This window comes from Acipenser ruthenus, chromosome 22, assembly GCF_902713425.1.
Source record: "Acipenser ruthenus chromosome 22, fAciRut3.2 maternal haplotype, whole genome shotgun sequence".
NCBI classification, from domain to species: domain Eukaryota; kingdom Metazoa; phylum Chordata; class Actinopteri; order Acipenseriformes; family Acipenseridae; genus Acipenser; species Acipenser ruthenus.
In genome coordinates, this window is record NC_081210.1 from 22,449,460 (window position 1) to 22,466,496 (window position 17,037).

General features: G+C 40.3%; 2 protein-coding genes across 3 annotated transcripts; one reads left to right on the forward strand and one right to left on the reverse strand.

Moving 5' to 3' along the window:
- Positions 1–155: 155 nt before the first annotated feature.
- LOC117431088 (transmembrane O-methyltransferase homolog) lies at positions 156–4,475 on the forward strand. Its single transcript, XM_034051716.3, has 4 exons — positions 156–700; positions 1,987–2,251; positions 2,876–3,072; positions 3,369–4,475. Exons 2-4 carry the CDS (start codon positions 1,993–1,995, stop codon positions 3,702–3,704), a joined length of 792 nt encoding a protein of 263 aa, XP_033907607.1. The 5' UTR covers positions 156–700; positions 1,987–1,992; the 3' UTR covers positions 3,705–4,475.
- Positions 4,476–4,510: 35 nt separating this feature from the next.
- LOC117964622 (protocadherin-12-like) lies at positions 4,511–13,246 on the reverse strand. Of its 2 annotated transcripts, none has more exons than XM_058996156.1 (4): positions 9,137–13,246; positions 7,450–7,541; positions 6,273–6,421; positions 4,511–5,804 (listed from the first exon to the last, which is right to left on the reverse strand). In XM_058996156.1, exons 1-4 carry the CDS (start codon positions 12,086–12,088, stop codon positions 5,377–5,379), a joined length of 3,621 nt encoding a protein of 1,206 aa, XP_058852139.1. In that variant the 5' UTR covers positions 12,089–13,246; the 3' UTR covers positions 4,511–5,376. The 2 variants fall into 2 exon arrangements, with proteins under 2 accessions (XP_058852139.1, XP_058852138.1); XM_058996155.1 differs by having other exon boundaries at positions 9,131–13,245.
- Positions 13,247–17,037: the final 3,791 nt, after the last annotated feature.

Consider the following 17,037-nt stretch of genomic DNA (forward strand, 5'->3'; position numbering starts at 1 on the left):
TACACATTCTAAATGTTTATGATATATATATATATATATATCTTACGTGCATCTTGGTCTTGTAAGCCGTTTTTGTTTTTCACTTTTGTAATTATGACCCTGTGTCTTTAAGGATTGCTTAGCTACGTGGAGTGATAAGGGGTCAAATATTCACTTCCTTCTTTTAAATGGGATTGTACTTTGAATTTAGGATACATGTAAGTTAACACATTGAAAGGATCGCGAATATCTACTGCTTAAAACGGGTTATCCAATATACTTCCGCTTCTCTATGCGTGTGTGTGTATATATATAATATACCATTGGCAGGTATAACAAGAGATGTCCGCTTCATTCAGGCAGTTTTGCCTGCACCAGACCGGTATGCAATGGGGCAGCTGACCCTGACAGGATTGAACTAAGTACAGTGCATGTAGTTGACACAGCACATTTGCTTTTGACACTAAGCGGTTTGAAAAAGAGACACATTTACAGTTCGCATTGACGTAGACTTCACTTGTTCGTTGTGTTTATAATAGTATGAGCATTTAAACTAGTCGTCACACACCTACCTAGGATTTAAACTCGTACCTGCCAAAAGTGGCTTTTTTTGTAAAACCACGAAACACATCCTCGACGAACTCGGATCGTAGTTTTAGCTGGATTTGCCCCGTCTTTTACAGACCGACCTACGCTTAAATCGCAGCACTACTTGTTTCAGGTAAGCACACTACTCGGGCGCACATTTGGCGCTATATTGGGTACCGCATACAGCGCCAGCAAATACATTATGGCGCCTGTAAAAAATATTTATTTTATTTGTATTTATATATTTTGTATGCCTTTACTGTAACACAAAACACTAACACCTAATTGAAGAGCGGGGGGAGGAGGGCTTGATTAGGGTGGGGTTTGATAATTTAACACCTCAGTAGGCTCTGGTGCTAAACTTTCAAAACAGTTCAACACTAATTTTCAAAACGATTTGCACGTCTGTGTACAGCTGTTAATATGAATAAGCAGGGAATACTGCAGTAATCATGTGTTTTAGAGAGTTTCTACTGCTTGAATATCCTTGTTTTCACCTCTATTAGATATTAGTCGTAGTAGCCGCTATTGTGTATTGTAATGTGTTGTACAAAATCAGTATAAATCCAGGTAGAGCTGAATTGAGTACATTTTCTCATCAGACAGCAGGTGGCGCCCTTGTCGACAGATCATCATGATCCAATTGAGAATCTTGTAAATGTTTTTTTGTCTTGTTTGTTTTCTGAGCAGTTATAGGGCAGTACAGGGTTACAATGCAAGGTCAATATTTAAATACAGTGTAGTTTACAATAAGTGTCAATTATACAACTAAAGTGCAATATGAAATAAGATGCAACAAGTCAGGATTACAACAATGTATATCTACGATGACATAGAAATAGTGCAAGGATAGTGCATCAGCTGAGGATCCAGCAACGTGGTGCTAGGAGGGGTAGAAGAAGAGATCTACAAGTGCAGTCTTGAGGAGGCAGCGGAAAGCAGTGAGAGACGGGGCAGTTCTGAAGTTCTCCGGTAGCTGGTTCCACCACAGAGGGGCTAGGGAAGATCATTTATACTTACAGTTAATACAGGGCTTGTAACCAGGAGGTCCCCGGTTCAAATCCCACCTCCGCCACTGACTCATTGTGTGACCCTGAGCAAGTCACTTAACCTCCTAGTGCCTCGTCTTTCGGGTGAGACGTAATTGTAAGTCACTATGCAGCTGATGCATAGTTCACACACCCTAGTCTCTGTAAGTCGCCTTGGATAAAGGCGTCTGCTAAATAAACTAATAATAATAATAATAACTTAGTTAATAGAATAATGCAATACCCAGTTGCATTGTTGATCTTCTTAAAGTTAGAATGCCCTGCTCAATGTTATTTTATTAACCAGTGTATTTATATATCATTAACATTTAGTATTGGTCATGGATTCCCATGGATAGTAAGTTTCACTCTTCTATTGTCCCCTACTCAGCAAGCGATGTGGCTGTTGGTTGTTGCACTGCCCATGCTCCCTGTGATTGCCACACTGGTGTTCCATTACCGAGAGCGGGTGGGAGCGCTGTGTCAGAGAGTGTTCCACAGGAGGAAGATGAGCAGCTTCGCACAGAGATCATTAGAGAGGCGCACACACAGCTTCGTCCTGATGAACTCCACCCACGGGCAGCCGGAGAGCGTGCTGCAGACCTTTGAGTGCTATTCTCAAACACAGCCCACCTGCAGTATTGGGCAAGAGAAAGGTAACCCTGGATATTGAATACATGAATTCATGTTACCCGAGAAAGGTAACTCTGGATATTAAATACATGAATTCATGTTACCCGAGTAGTGAGGTTATAGCTTTACACTATCCATGTGTTATAATAAAATCCAAATCCTTTGCCTCATGCAGCAGGAAAAATACTGTGAACCCCCAGCCTTGGGCAATAATGGGGGGTAACTCATGGAGTGTGATCAATGCGGTCACCAGGTACATCCCTACCTTTCTTCAGGTTTGGCCATGTTTGATAGGGAGCTTCCAGTGTTCCCTCTTGATTGAATCTGTCTCAGGTTTGCCTGATACAATACATGGCAACTGATAAATTACCTGCTTCTGATTGACACTCATTAGACCTGGGTATAAAGGGAGAGTCTGGAGCACTTGTGGAAAGGGATGGCCTTAGGAAACCCCTCCTATGTTGCTGCCTGTCACCTGAATGAATAGTAAGAGGCCTGTTCTGCTGTCTTGCAGTCCTGAACCCACAAATGAAAGCATCTTGTAGGCTGTGCCTTTGTGTTTCGTCAAAGGTAAAGTGATGTGCAGCGGCCACCACTGTAAACAGATCCAGTTTTGCTGTGAGTTCACCATCCCTGGTGTGTTCCAGGGGAGTTTTTGGACAGCGCAGTGAGCAGGGCTGCCCCTCTGCAGGCTCTGGAGCTGGGCACGCACTGCGGGTACTCTGCTATCCGCATTCTCAGGCTCCTGCCCGCGTCGGGGAAGCTGTACACTGTGGAACAGGACCCGGACACAGCCGACGTGGGAGAGGAGATGATCCTGGTGGCTGGATTCAAACACTCACAGGTGAGTAAAGACAGCACACACAGTAGTCTAGTGTTTAAACACCGTGCACAGAATACAAGGCACTCTGTCCCATGCCTCGATCAGATACTGCCAGCTCTTCTAAATTGTGCCGAACTGTTTAATGCTTTTGCAGTTCAAAGTTGGATTCCAACTTGGATCTTTACAGGAAATTCATTAAAGCACTGCCCCACCTAGCAGCCTATTGTGTCTCAATTTTGTGAAGGTGTGACCCTGTATGGTTGCAGGATGCAGCTTGCAGCCCACACTTACTTACAGGACTCTTGTTTCTTCTTCAGTTCCAGCTGCTGGTCTCCCCGTCATGTACAGCCATTCCCCAGCTGCAGCCCCAGTTTGGAGTGCAGAGCCTGGACTTGGTTTTCATGGACCACGATGTGGCAGAGTACCTGCCTGACCTGCGGGCCCTGGAAGAGGGCGGGCTCCTAACCAAGGGTTGCATCATCGTGGTCAATAACACCCACCTTCCAGGAGCCAAGGAGTTCCTGCGCTACATTCACAACAGCTCCCATTACTCTGTGTGCTTCCAGGCACTGGGCATGCAGGAGATCCGCTACCAGGCAGCAAACACCACAGAAGAGCTTACTGTTACACTGTCAAATCAAATGGTTACTTAAAGTTCATCAGCAACCAATACACTTTTGGTACTACCTCCACTGTTACCTGCTGTGGCCACCACTACAGCACACAAGTCTATGATAAAAGGCATTGCTAAGTGTGCATTTAAACAAGCTCATGTGAATATATGCGCAGTCTGTATTAACACAGTTCTGAAGGTTTACTGCTGTGCTGTATTCAATTATGACAGCAAATCAAAGTTTTAGGAAGTACAAATATGGTGTAACAGAAGGGAGTATTAAAGCTGGAAATGCATTGTTCAAACTTAGAATCAGAGTGCAGATTGACTGGTAGACGTTCTTACTTTTTATTGAATGTTGCCCCTAAAATAATTTTTAAGAGGATATTGTAATTCGTTTAGTTTGCCATGAGAGGGCATCAGCAGAACACATTTGAGATAAATAACAGAAACAGTGTATGCTATCGAGAGACAGTTAATCAGAATTTGTACAAAACGGTTTTTTAATAAACAAAATATTAAAAAGTGCGGTCTTTACATGGCAACAAAGGAGTGTTTAAAACTTCAGATTTAATAGAAAATATACATCCAAGATTTGTAGAAAAATAACTTATTTGTGTGTGTGGGGGGAGGCAGACAGCATCTGCAGTATATACATTAACTAAGCATCGTTATTTATGTAGAATTTATACGATTGTAAATTACGTTTTCTACCAAATATGTACTGTATTATAAAAAATCTCATTGATTTTACTACTTTTAAAATCATGTCTTGTTTTACACTGTATTTTAATACTGTACATGAAATGAATGTAAACTTTTAAATAAATATGAAAATATAAATAAAACTGAGTGAATATTTTAACATGCATAAGTGGGATATTTTACAGCCACCCAAGAGATGCCAAGCTGATCCTTACTTACAGTATGTGTTTGCTTGCACAGGGAAGAGGGCACAGTTAAGATTTAAACATAAATAACAGCAGTCTCTATCGGCTTGTGGTCATTGTATATGTTCCAACTCTTTACAAATAGTATAGGAGACTGAAATATGTCTGTTGGACCAACGGTTATTTTGAGGTGTTTTTTGGTTTGAAAGATTCAAATCTAAAGCCAGGTAGGCTGTCAGGGCATGTCCATCATTAGAGTAGCACCTTTTTGTAATTGCCCTGTTTCCATCTGTAATCACCTCACAGGCTAGTGTCTGAACTGCCAATTGACATGAACTAAAGGGTCTTGCACTATTCTCCAACACAGCACCAGTCAGCCAGTTACTAACAAAATGTTTATCATTTTTGCATAAGCAAAGTAAAGTTTTCTTAATATGTTACGGAAATTTTTTTTTCAAATACCTGAAATATAACTTTAAAGGCAAGTTAAACTGTTTTAGTACAATGTCTTTTCCAAACAACATGATTGGTATTTGCTGTTAAACCACAGCAGTTTGATCTCATTCCGTTGTCTGGAATTTGGTTGGCGGTTGCTGTACACTGTCATTTCCAAAGAGTTTCCCCACAGTGTACTGAGGAAGTGCAGCTTTAAGTTGACACTGCTGTCAACCCCCCTGCTCTGCTTCTATTAAAAAGCCTATTCAGATCTTAAAACATCCACAAAGCAGGCCCTGGACATCCCACCTAATGGTGACATCTTTATGTGTAGAATGCGCAAGTTTAACTTGTGTAGTTTGGAATTGTACCAGCATACTCTCACAATCAGACTAATTGATGGATCTCCATATCTCTTGAAGGGTCAGCTTTATCTTGTGTTTTGGGGGAGTCTCTAGGAAAGTTGCCACCCCCTGTTGCTGCCCCTTCCAAACCCAGGGAGCGGCGGTAGGCAGCGGAGAGTCTGTACAGCACTTCAGCAGAAGTCCTGGGGTGAGAGTCCGCCTTCTGAGTGAGCAGCATCTCAAAGAGGGTGCTGACCTCGGAGAGGAGGTGCCCAGAGATCTGTGAACTCTCGCCAGGGGCCTTCCCGAAGGTGGAGAAGGAGGCAGCTCCATCAGCAGCTGGGGGAAGAGCAGGGGTCTCTGGGGAAGGGAGTCCTTCAGGGACAAAGACGTTTTCCCTATAGTCTGTGGTAAGCGGCAAAGACAAGCGAGCCATCCAGGCTGGATCAGGGAGGTCCATAAACACATCATCTGGGAGGAAAAACAGCACAGTGTTCAACTAAACATTTATAAATACCGCATTTTTGTGTTGTTAGTCGAAAAGGTATTTGATCAGCTTCATTGTTTTTCAGTTTCTATAGTACAGACAGAACTGAATGTTAGCTTGATAAACATAATTATAAAGTTTAAGAGGTAAAGGTGAATAATATGCTTCTAAATTAGCATTAGCCGAAATGTTTGTCCAATCTACTTGACTTTGGTTCTGAATTTATGATTGAGGTTTTGAAGTTATGCAAAAGTCGTGTAAGCAAGAACTGGTGTTAGTACAGTTTTTCAATGTTTTCACTAGCAGCATGCAATCCTCCAATTCCAATTGTGGACATGGCTCAGAAAAGCCAATGGGATTGATTTCATAGCTGATGTTAACTACGCATTGGTTCCTTTGTGTAACTTCTGTATAACTGTGTATATTAGTTCCCCCTTGCAAGCTCTTCTTACCTGTCTGAGTCAGCAGGTTATCTAGCTCTTCCACCAGCAGGGGGTCAATGGGAGAGTCCCGTCCAGTTTCCCAGTCCATATCTCCAGCCTCACTCTCACCATGACCACTATCCTTGGTACTCTGCCAGTCAGCATCCTGTACACCAGACCTGTAGAGGAACACAGCAGAGGAAACATCAGTCACGCAGATAGTCAGCACACCCTCACACTAAGACACTCTGTTCTGTCTCGGATATAAAGATGTTCACACTCCACCCTCACTCTAAGGCTCTCTGTTCCCTTTAAAAGTTCCATGTAGAAAGGGTTAAAGTTCACTGGTGGGGCAGGATGAGGAAATCATGAGCCCTATTTTGTAACCCTCTGATGCCCTGCAGACTGTAATACTGTTGAATGTTGAATTAAGTGCCCAAAACAGTGTATTTTATGTCCTTTAGTTTTTAGCAGTATTGTTATTTCTTGTTAGTATTCTTTTTATTTTCATTATATTTTTAAGCTTTGCTTATACCCAGTACACCCAGGGTAACCGTATAAGTACAATATTATGGTAATATATGGAAAAAAACAAACAATGAATGGTTGCCCACTTGCCCTGTATAGCAATGCATGTACTTTACTGCACAGTGACTCATTTTGTAAACAAACAACTCTGGAAACAAACCCATTAATCAGAATAACACCAACACACACCCATTGGTTGGGTTAGGGTTAGAAGGGTGAGCTTCAGAATAATTCAAATAGAGACATGTGGCTGCCCAAGCTGCCCTTGCTTTGGATAATCATAGTGCCACCAGTCAGGCACCTTTATCAAGCACTAAGAAATGTCATCCTTCATTATGCTCAGAATTGCAGGATATTTAGTTTAAAAAACCCTTTAGATCCAAGGCAACACATTTAAATGGCTAGTTTTGAACCGGGCAAGTTTTGTTCCCATTCTTTCCTGCAAAAAGAGACCAGTTTCTGATTCTCTCAATACCATGTAACAAGAAATATAAAAATAATAATAATAGCCAAGTCAAATAACGGTTTATATCACAGTATAAAACAAGCAATGTGGAGAAGCCAAGTAATTAAAGCAGTTTGAGTAATATTACGAAGCAGATTAAGAGTGTGGGCTGCAGTTTGGCTCATTAACAAAGACTGTGTTTAAACAATGGGGAAATCACAATGAGGTCCTCACCTGCCGGCTCTGGCTGAGTACTTATTCCCCCGGAAGTTGGGTTTTGGCTGGAACTGGCCCCGGTGTAGTAAGGAGAGCAACTGGGAGACTTGCTGTAAAACAGGAAAGCCCATTGAGAAGGGAAGCAACCCTGCTATATACAGCCTATTCTTCCACACGTTTCCTTCCAGGATGAGCACTGCACACACTGCTATTTTAGACTAAAATGGCCATTCAGCCTCTACCTGAGGCTTCCACGAGGGGGTCATAAAATCATAATGTAATGGAGGCATAATTCAATCTCTCTGCCCTTCCGTCTCTTGCAAAATATCAGCCTAGTTTACATAGAAAAGTCAGCACCAAATAAGAATTACATTTTTGCATTCCTATTTAATGTTATTTTCGAGTCACTGTTCTTTCTGGATTCATTTTAGAATCTAAATAGATATGTTTCCTAGACGCAATCGTGTATCATTATAACGATTAACTTGATAAGCATTTGTTTTCAGTAAGTCAAAGTATATGATCTTTTGAATATTTTCTGGCATGCATTTTGAATGTCAAATTAATCATTTGAGAATCCATTTCGAATCCAGTTTTAATGCTAAATGAGTACTGTCCTTTTTCATTCTAAAAAATGTAGATTTTGCAGCTACTGTGATATCTGACTGAAATGAAAGGAAATGTCATGCAAAATGCCAAAATAAACACTTGAGAAATTATTCTCAGATTTCAGAGATTAAATCAGGAAACTGAACCAAAATTGCACTGTTTCAAACCAGAACGGAACATTTTAAAATAGCTTGTGTGTTTTGTGCTAGTGGTTTAAAGCTATCCCTACTGATGCATAGCAGCTACCAGACATAACAAGATTGTAACCAAACCTTTGGGTAAATTAGTTCATTCTATTTTTTCAATATTTCTTAGGGTTTTGGATGACAATATGACATCATTTGAAATCCATATCATAAAACCCTGAAGGCAAAAACTGAATAGGTAGTAAGAAGGAAAAAATAATAATAATAATAATAATAGTAATAATAATAATAATAATAATCTGTGTGCACATGTGTAAATGATCTGGGCTTAATTTGACCTAATATATTTAAAACTCTAATATAAACAATAAGGATTTTTATATTAGGTTGTAGTCCTTAAAGCTCCTTTAATTACCCCAAGCATTAATAAAATACACAAATTATTTCAAATTTTAAACAAATAAATTGTATTGACAAACTGCATGCGAACATAGGGTTATATTCACAAGCATTTCAGAATTCTACATTTCCAAACTGTTTTTAAAATCTAATTGTTTGTGATTAATTAATGTTTACCTCAGATAATGTTATGTAACATACAGTTCAGGTGTAATCCCTACTGTCCTGCCTATAGCTCTACTTATTGTCTAGTTGAACTCTTTTTTATTTCTAATACATTTTAACCACTTTTTTAGAATTCTGAAATGCTAGTGAAGTTCACCAGTAGTTAGTTAAAAAAATATTTGCTTAGTTTAACCATTTTAATGTCATGTAGTAAACACAAAACAACATTTTATATTATCTTTCTGATTAAAGTTCTGAGTTAGGTAAATTATTGATTCAGTACACTTGGCTAAAACAGTAAATCCCCAATTGTTAACTCTTGCTATCTTTCAGCCCCTCACCCCCCAAAAAGTTGTCCAGTTTGTCTCTGCGATGCATACCTGTACCTCTGGGGACGCTGCAGTGAGTTCAATGGGGTTGTACTCTGCTAAGGCTGCCATGGAGATCCGGACCAGATTCCTCAAGATCTGCTGGTGGTCATCTTTCTCTGGCCTCGACTTGGAGTCTGTGATCCTCTGCCTCCTGAGTGTCCGAAATGGGGGAGAGGCAGGGGCTGAGTGTGGTTCTTCCTGTGCACTGTGCTGGACGGCAGCCTTTCCTGGCAGCTTCAGTGTCCCTGTATAGGGCAGAGGTGCCTGTAGCTGAGCTGTGGGGCCCTCTATTTGGTGGAACTCCATATTCTTGGGCTTTTTGAGAGTCCTATAGGGGGAAGCAGGGGTACGAGGAAGAGTCCCACTCTCCTCAATGTTGTGTGGTTTGCGGAGAGTTCTCGGAGGGGATAGGGGGAGAGTGCTGTTGTTTTCTGGGAAAGTTTGGTTCCTGAGAGTCCTGCTGAGGGATGGAGACAGGTTGAACTGACAAGGAGGAAAGGCTTCCAGCGCATCCAAAGTCGTTGTTGACCCAGCTGAAGGGGGTCTGCCAGGTTCTCCCCCAGCTGGCTCTTCCTGCCTCCCTCTCAACACAGGAACTAAGTGTATGTCTGCCTTTTGGATCTGTTTCTGTGGACGCCTAGGGTGCCTGGTGTAAGTGGACTCAGCCTGCCTGCAGTTGTAAGCCCGGTTTTCACGTTTCTCATTCCGACAGAAAGTGGTCACCAAGGTTGCTGCCAAGGCAACCAGAAGACAGAAGGCCCCAAGGCAGAGGGCTATAGTCAGGGGAAAGCTCAGTAGTCCATGCTGGCCAGGAGTAGAGTTTTTGAGATGGTCAAAGAGACTGAGAAAAGTCAATTCCAAAGAAGCTCGAGTGGAGAGTGGTGGAGAACCCAAGTCCCGAACAGTGACCTCTACTACAAACACTTTTCCAATCAGCTCTGTAACATTGCTGGTATTCACATAAATCTGTCCAGTCACTTCATCTATTTCAAACAAACTATCCCTACTTGCTATCTCATAGCGGAGCTCTCCATTTAGGCCTGCATCAGCATCCCTGGCTTTGACAGTCGTTACTAGGTATCCATCTGGTTTCAGTTTTGCTGCAGAGTCGTTACTCTTTGGAAAAAGCTCGAGGTGGTAATTAGTTAGCGTGTCTCTGTGTTCACTAGCAGCATCTTCCACCTCACTGACTATCTCTCTCTTCTCTGTGTTAACAGGGATGCTAAGTGCTGCCCTGTGGTTCTTCAGCACTGGGTCCACAATCAAAGGATGGTTATCATTGACATCTTGGATATTTATTAAGACAGAAGCGCTGCTAGACAGTGGTGGTTGCCCATTGTCTGTTGCCTCCACTATTAGTGTAAGACCTTTTGTCTGTTCAAAATCTAACGACTGCTGAGCGTAGATCATACCATCTGTGGGATGGATGATAAAAGAGGCAGCTGGTTTTCCTGGTTTTGTGGAATCCTTGATTGAGTAAGTGACATTCCCACTGAGGCCCAGGTCAACATCGTGAGATTTGACCGTAAGAATGTAGAGGCCATGGGGATTGTTCTCCTGGAAAGAAACCTCATAAAGACTCTTTGAGAAGACAGGTGCATTGTCATTTTCATCCATTACATGTACGGTGAGGTGCTTTGTCAAAGAGAAGGATGGGATGCCTTGGTCCTTGGCCACCAGAGTGAGGTTGTACTTCTCCTGCCTCTCCCTGTCCAAGGTGGCATTGGTCACTACCATATAGTTGTCTCCGTGGGTCCTCTTCAGCCGGAAATGACCCAGCCCATGATGGACTTGGCACTGGATGTTCCCATTGAACCCAGAGTCAGCATCAGATACCATCACTAGGGCAAGGAAGGTTTCAGTAGCAGCACCCTCAGAAACCATGGCAACATCAGACTCTGGTGGAGCCCACATGACATGTATCTTGGGTGCATTATCATTAACATCCAGGACTTTGATATGGAGTTTGCAATGGGCAGGGATGGGATTGGGCCCCAAATCCCTGGCTTGGATGTCAAGCTCATAAGTATGTCTTTCCTCATAGTCCAAAACTCCTGTTAGAGTCACTGTTCCTGTTTGGGGGTTAATATTGAAGATGCTCAGTACTTCTAAAGGGACATGCTTGCTAAAGGAATACTCAATTTCTCCATTGGCCCCTTGATCAGGATCGGTGGCCTGAAGATTGATGATGGTGGTCCCTGGCATCGTGTCTTCCTTTAGCTCAACGGAAAACAAGCTGCGCTCAAAAACTGGACTGTTATCATTGGAATCCAAAACATTAACCCTTACCAGCATGGTCCCACATTTTGGTGGATTTCCTTTATCACAGGCTGTCAGAAACATTTCACAGGAAGACTGAACCTCCCTGTCCAGTGCTTTGATGACCACAAGCTGCCCATGTTTGGTTCCTTCCGATCGGGTGATGACATCTAATTCAAAATGCTGGTTAGGGGATAAGGAATAAGTATGCAGAGCATTGGTACCAGCATCCGGATCCAGCGCCCTATCCAATGGTATTGTGGTGTGCAGTGAGGCACTCTCTGAAATCTCAATTTCCTGCTCCAAGTTTGGAAAAGTCGGACTGTGATCATTTATATCCAAGACTTCCACCTGTAACTGCAAAAGCTCAATGGTCCCTCCTTTCCTATACAGTATATTAAAAGGAATCAAACAAGGGCTGGTATCCCAGCAAAGGGCATCTCTATCCAGGCGATCTGCAGTGGAAAGAGTCCCATCTTGTAGTCCAACCCGGAATGGCAAAGCCCGAACTGGCTCAACAATTTGAAAATCCTCCAGTGCTTCATTCTCCCCTTCCAGGCTCAGATCATCAGCAATCTTTCCAATCAATGTCCCAGTGGGCACTTCCTCCAAAACTTTGTATTGAATTGTAGGAGGAACAGAATCCAAACAGCAAACAGTATGCAGGAAGCACAGAAGCAATATGGGCAGCTGAGCAGCTTTAGCCATGGCTGATCAATTTATAAGACCTAAATAACTATTGCTATCAATTGTAGTTTTTCTTTATCCGTCTAGTAATGTAGTGTGGCCATATCCTGGTACTGCATTGTCTAATTGTTTAAAAACTTCCACACACACAAAAAATGGAAATACAAAAGCAAGCCAAATCGTTTTGAGACTAACAACTATAATTAAAAATCATAGATGAGGTATAAAAAAATAACAAAAAAAATTCAAATGTTTTAAAATAGAGACTTTTGATTGATCCAAACAAAAGCTCTAATATGGAGTAATAAAAACAGATATCAAATTGTTAATTAAAATATAATTATAAATTCTAATTAAATTAAAAACTTAATGTTATCAACATAAAACCAGAAATATTTAAAATAAGGTATCAACACTGTTTCAGAAACAAAGTTAATTCGATACAACTGGGAAAGTTAACTAAACATTTAAAAGATGCAAAAAGTTCCAATGGCAAACCCAAATCAGTACAAAGTTATAATTATATGTAGTCAGAGGTATAGACTTACACAGCTGCCCATTTCTGATTCATGCTCTCTGGGTTTTGCAGTTCGGGGAAGAAGTTAGCTTAAAGCAGGCAACTTTAGTTTGTGACACACAGGAACATAAATGCAATCAGATTGAGATGCTGGGACCAAGTGCAGAGAAGCCAGACTCCACCTTTCCAAAAAAAAACACCCCCTCAGGAAACTGGCCAGGAATTAAAACAACTTGTACAGCTTTTAAAGAAACACTAACCCTTTTTTCTCACAGGCTGCTGTTGCCCCCTTTGTTTAGATTTTAAGTGAATTCATCAAAGTGAAAACTGGACTAGGTTGAACTTTACCAATGAATCCTCAGCTGGAATCTGACAAACTTTTCAAGGACTCAATAAAACATAACAGTTCCAGTGTTGTATCATAAAACACAGACAAGAAACACAGACCTGGGTAAACTGGCATTTAGTCATATCTTTAAGTCTATTATGTATTTTCAACTAAATTAATTCTGGATTCAGGGGCTGTCAGTATTAGTGGAGTACATACAGCCATGGCCAAAAGATTTGCATCACCTAAAATTTTAAGACAAAATTTCTATATGAACATAATTGACATCTTTTATTTAACATCATGTAATCAAAGAAACTACTAAATGAAATTGCAAAAGTCTACCGGAAGCCATAATAGTAGTACAGTATTTCATGTTAGATTTTGAAATGTCACATTTTTCAATTTTTGTCAGTTTTTTGTTACGCTTACGGGAAACTATAGAGTGGTATGTAATTCAATATGATAATGTAACATTATTCAGCAGGTTTCATTCAAGTTTATGAAGCAAAACCAGTTAATTATATAGGGTGATGCAAAACTTTTGGCCTGTACATTTCCAGGATTTTTAAACCAGTGAAGGGTAGATTTTAAATACAAATGTGTTCTGCTATTCATTACAGGGCTTGTTCATAAAACTTTAACTTGTTTAGAGACTGGTAACCATGGTGTTAAATAAACCAACAAGAACAGTTTCAAGAATATAATAATATCCAACTTAATTTTAAGAAATGAATTTCTGTGTTAATCAAGGTAGTCATGATAATTGTTTTGAAGAGTTCCATTTACACCTGAGACTTTTGATGTCTGGAAAGCTAGTCTTTGTATTATTATATCTAATGAACAGTATCAGCTCTTCAAATCTTTTAACAAACTTAATTTAATATAAATGACTCACAAGTAAAAGGTTGTGCTTATAACCCAAACACCATAAGCCTTGGTTTATGTGTAGATGATGGGAGAGGACAAACTTGTTTGTTTAACAACACTACATTGAACACTATATGGTGATACCAGGCTAAAGAAAATAGGTGCTAAAAGTCTAAAAGTTCATTTTAGGTCCAATTGAGCCATTTCAGTAAAACAGCTCAACAGGGTGTGTTTTTTTTATATAAACTAAGAATTTTGTGAGAATGCTGTTGTACTTCATTACTCATAATCACAAGGGTCAATAATCTTTGGGAAAGGCAGGGAGATCTCGTAAATCTTTTAATAAAATACAATCCGAGTCAGAGAAATGGCCCTAGCTGATAAAGCTCCCTTCCTTTGCTGCCTCTTTCCTGTCCACGAGGGCTCTCTAAACAAGTTTCTCCTGGTCAAGTAATTTAAATAAACACTGAAGAGGCCAACATAACTCACTGTAAAATAGATAATGGTGAGATTTGTTGAGATACAATAAATTTCCCAGGCTGATATCGGAGCACAAACTAGAGGGAGTGCAAATTCGATAGCCCAAAGTGGGAAGCCTAAAGTTGGCACTTTTTTAGTCTTAAAATTGGCCTGACAAGAATATAATCTCTTCCTATCTTGTCAAAGTTTGGACTCCTGCCTGAAAGAGAACAAATGTACTATCCCAAGGCTCAGCGAGAGAAACCACACAAAAGCGTACAATTCCTTTGATCTGTAAGACTCACCACTTCAGATCTTTTTTTTTTTTTACAAGCATTTACAAAAAAAAAAAAAAAAACACTTTGAATTTTTACTTTTTATCTTTTAACTTAAAACTTTTAAAAGCTGGTATGAAAAAAAACCCACAAAAGCTAACAAGTAGTAGGTGGTTATGAAGAGATTTTAATCAAAAAGAATGATCTAACCTCAAAACTTTCAAGACTGAAATATAAAGCAACCTTCTTACTGGTTATAAACATTTTTAAAAAGTCATTAAGGGAGAGCTAACCAAGGTTTTTAAATCCTTATTCTCACTTGCATTATGATCACTGGCCCCCCATCTGTTCATTGTTTGGTTCTTTGCTTGTATTTTATATTTCGATTGGAATATGCTGTAGTTCAAACTGACTCCAAGGATCTAGCTGCAATTAGACCATGTGGCTCACAAAAGGGTATCGGGAGGCAGCAGTTATCTGTTGTGTTGCATTTGAAATATTCGCATATCCTGAATTTAAAAACAAGTGAAGAACCTCAAGTAAAAGGGTAATAATGGAAATAAAGCTAATACAAGGTAAGCAAACTGATTTTAAAGCATTGGTTAGGACTAATTTAAGACAAAATAATGTGATATACCCTGAAGAAAGAAAAAGGCACACAGTAACTTTTGGTAAACAAACTGTAGTTGACGTGATTCTGTACTAAACTGAGAGAAATTGTCACCAGGAATAACATAATCACACTTCCAGTCCTAGGTTTGATGACGGGAGTCTCCCACACCAGTGCCTGGCAGGCAGGAAATATGAACAAAGAAGAATGGCTGTGTATAGAAACAAATGTATGTACAGTTCTTCAGTAATGGCTACTAAACAAACAAACAAAAAACAACTTAAAAGTTGCAAGTGATTCCTCCATTGAATAACAGAAACAAAAAAAATAATTTTTAATTCAACAGCCTGTCCTTAAGAAGTATAGAATACCAACACAGGATATGCCTGTCCTTACAGGGATTGTGAGGACATATTTACATTACCTGTTGTTAAAATACAAACCCCTACATATCCAAGAGCCCTGTTGTTTGGATGACGTGGTTCATCTGTTACCTGTGCTCCTCCAGCACCAGTCCATGAATAGGGCCTACACTTTAAACTATTCCATGCCCTTATGGATTGTGTTCACAAAAGAAATTAGAATCCCTCCACCCCCACGCAAAGCATGTTAAAAGCCTTCCTGTTTGACGAGGGGGGGGGGGGGGGGGGGGGGGGTTAAATACTTCATATAAGCTCCGACAGCACTTTTCTTAATGCTCTCCAATTGAGGTGTTAAGAAACTATATAAATGACAGATGCTGTTGTGGGAGTACTTGAGAACTGTGGTAAATTCAAATACTAAAAGCAACCAAACCAAATGGTGGCTATTTTGTATTTTCAATATTTATTATTAATCTTGCAGTTCCATGTGGGAAAGATAAGCAGATAAAATATTTTTTCTTTACATGTGCGTTTTGTATTTTTCTGTGCCCATGGGTGCTTCTTTTCACAGCTTTGCCAGCTTACCTCCATTTTGTCCTGGACATCTCTTGAGCAAAGCCTGCCAATACTGTACTGGTAATGTGTCAGATTCCGCTGTGGTTTTGTCATCTTCATTATTGTCCACATAGGCCTGAGACTCATTTGACCAAAATACTTTTTTTGACAAATGGACAATACAAAATAAACAACTTACTTGCCTTGTCAGGGCCCAGTTTATTCATAGCTGGATGCAACCTCACAATGTACAGGACTCCAGTTTTCCAACCTCAAAAAGATCTGGATTTCATTCACTCTCTTTGGTTGTAGAGATCTGTTTGTTCTGCCATTTCTCTCCTCACCCTCTGCCTAAACTCATATTGCTATTGGGAAAATTCAGTTTTGTTGCACATAAACAATGAAAATACTGTTGAAACTGTAAAGTATAATACAGTTTCAAATGCCATTAAGCCTCTTAAAAAGGAATTTAATTTAAACTGATTAGCTGTTTAGCCCTTTTCCTGGAAATTGTAATTGACTGACTTAACTGGTATTGGCTGTTGACTGTTTGAAATTAAATCAGTTACTAACAAATCAGTTGAAAGTAATGACTCAGATACAGATTTTTTCTGACATGGTTATATATTTTTACTATTATTCAGTGTCTGAGGGAGGTTGTTGCAGACTAATTTGATCCTGGTCTGTGATTAGGATTCCAACATGATTTTAGCTCAAACCCTAGAACTTCTGAACCTCAACTACACTGGAATTCCTTTTGAGCTAGTCTAGCTCAGTCAAATCATCGGTCTGTCTGTCCCTCTCCCACCTCCTTCCTCCCCCTCTCTCACCCCACTGTTCATATCTGCACAGCCCTGCGCTGTGGAACAATAGGATGTAGAACGCAAGCCTTCAAAACACGGTGAGAAAAACAGGAAATTGTGGTGTCATGCACGTAGTCAAACAACAGGCCGGAATGACAACAGGATCAGGCTATTTTTGTGGAGCTTGTTTT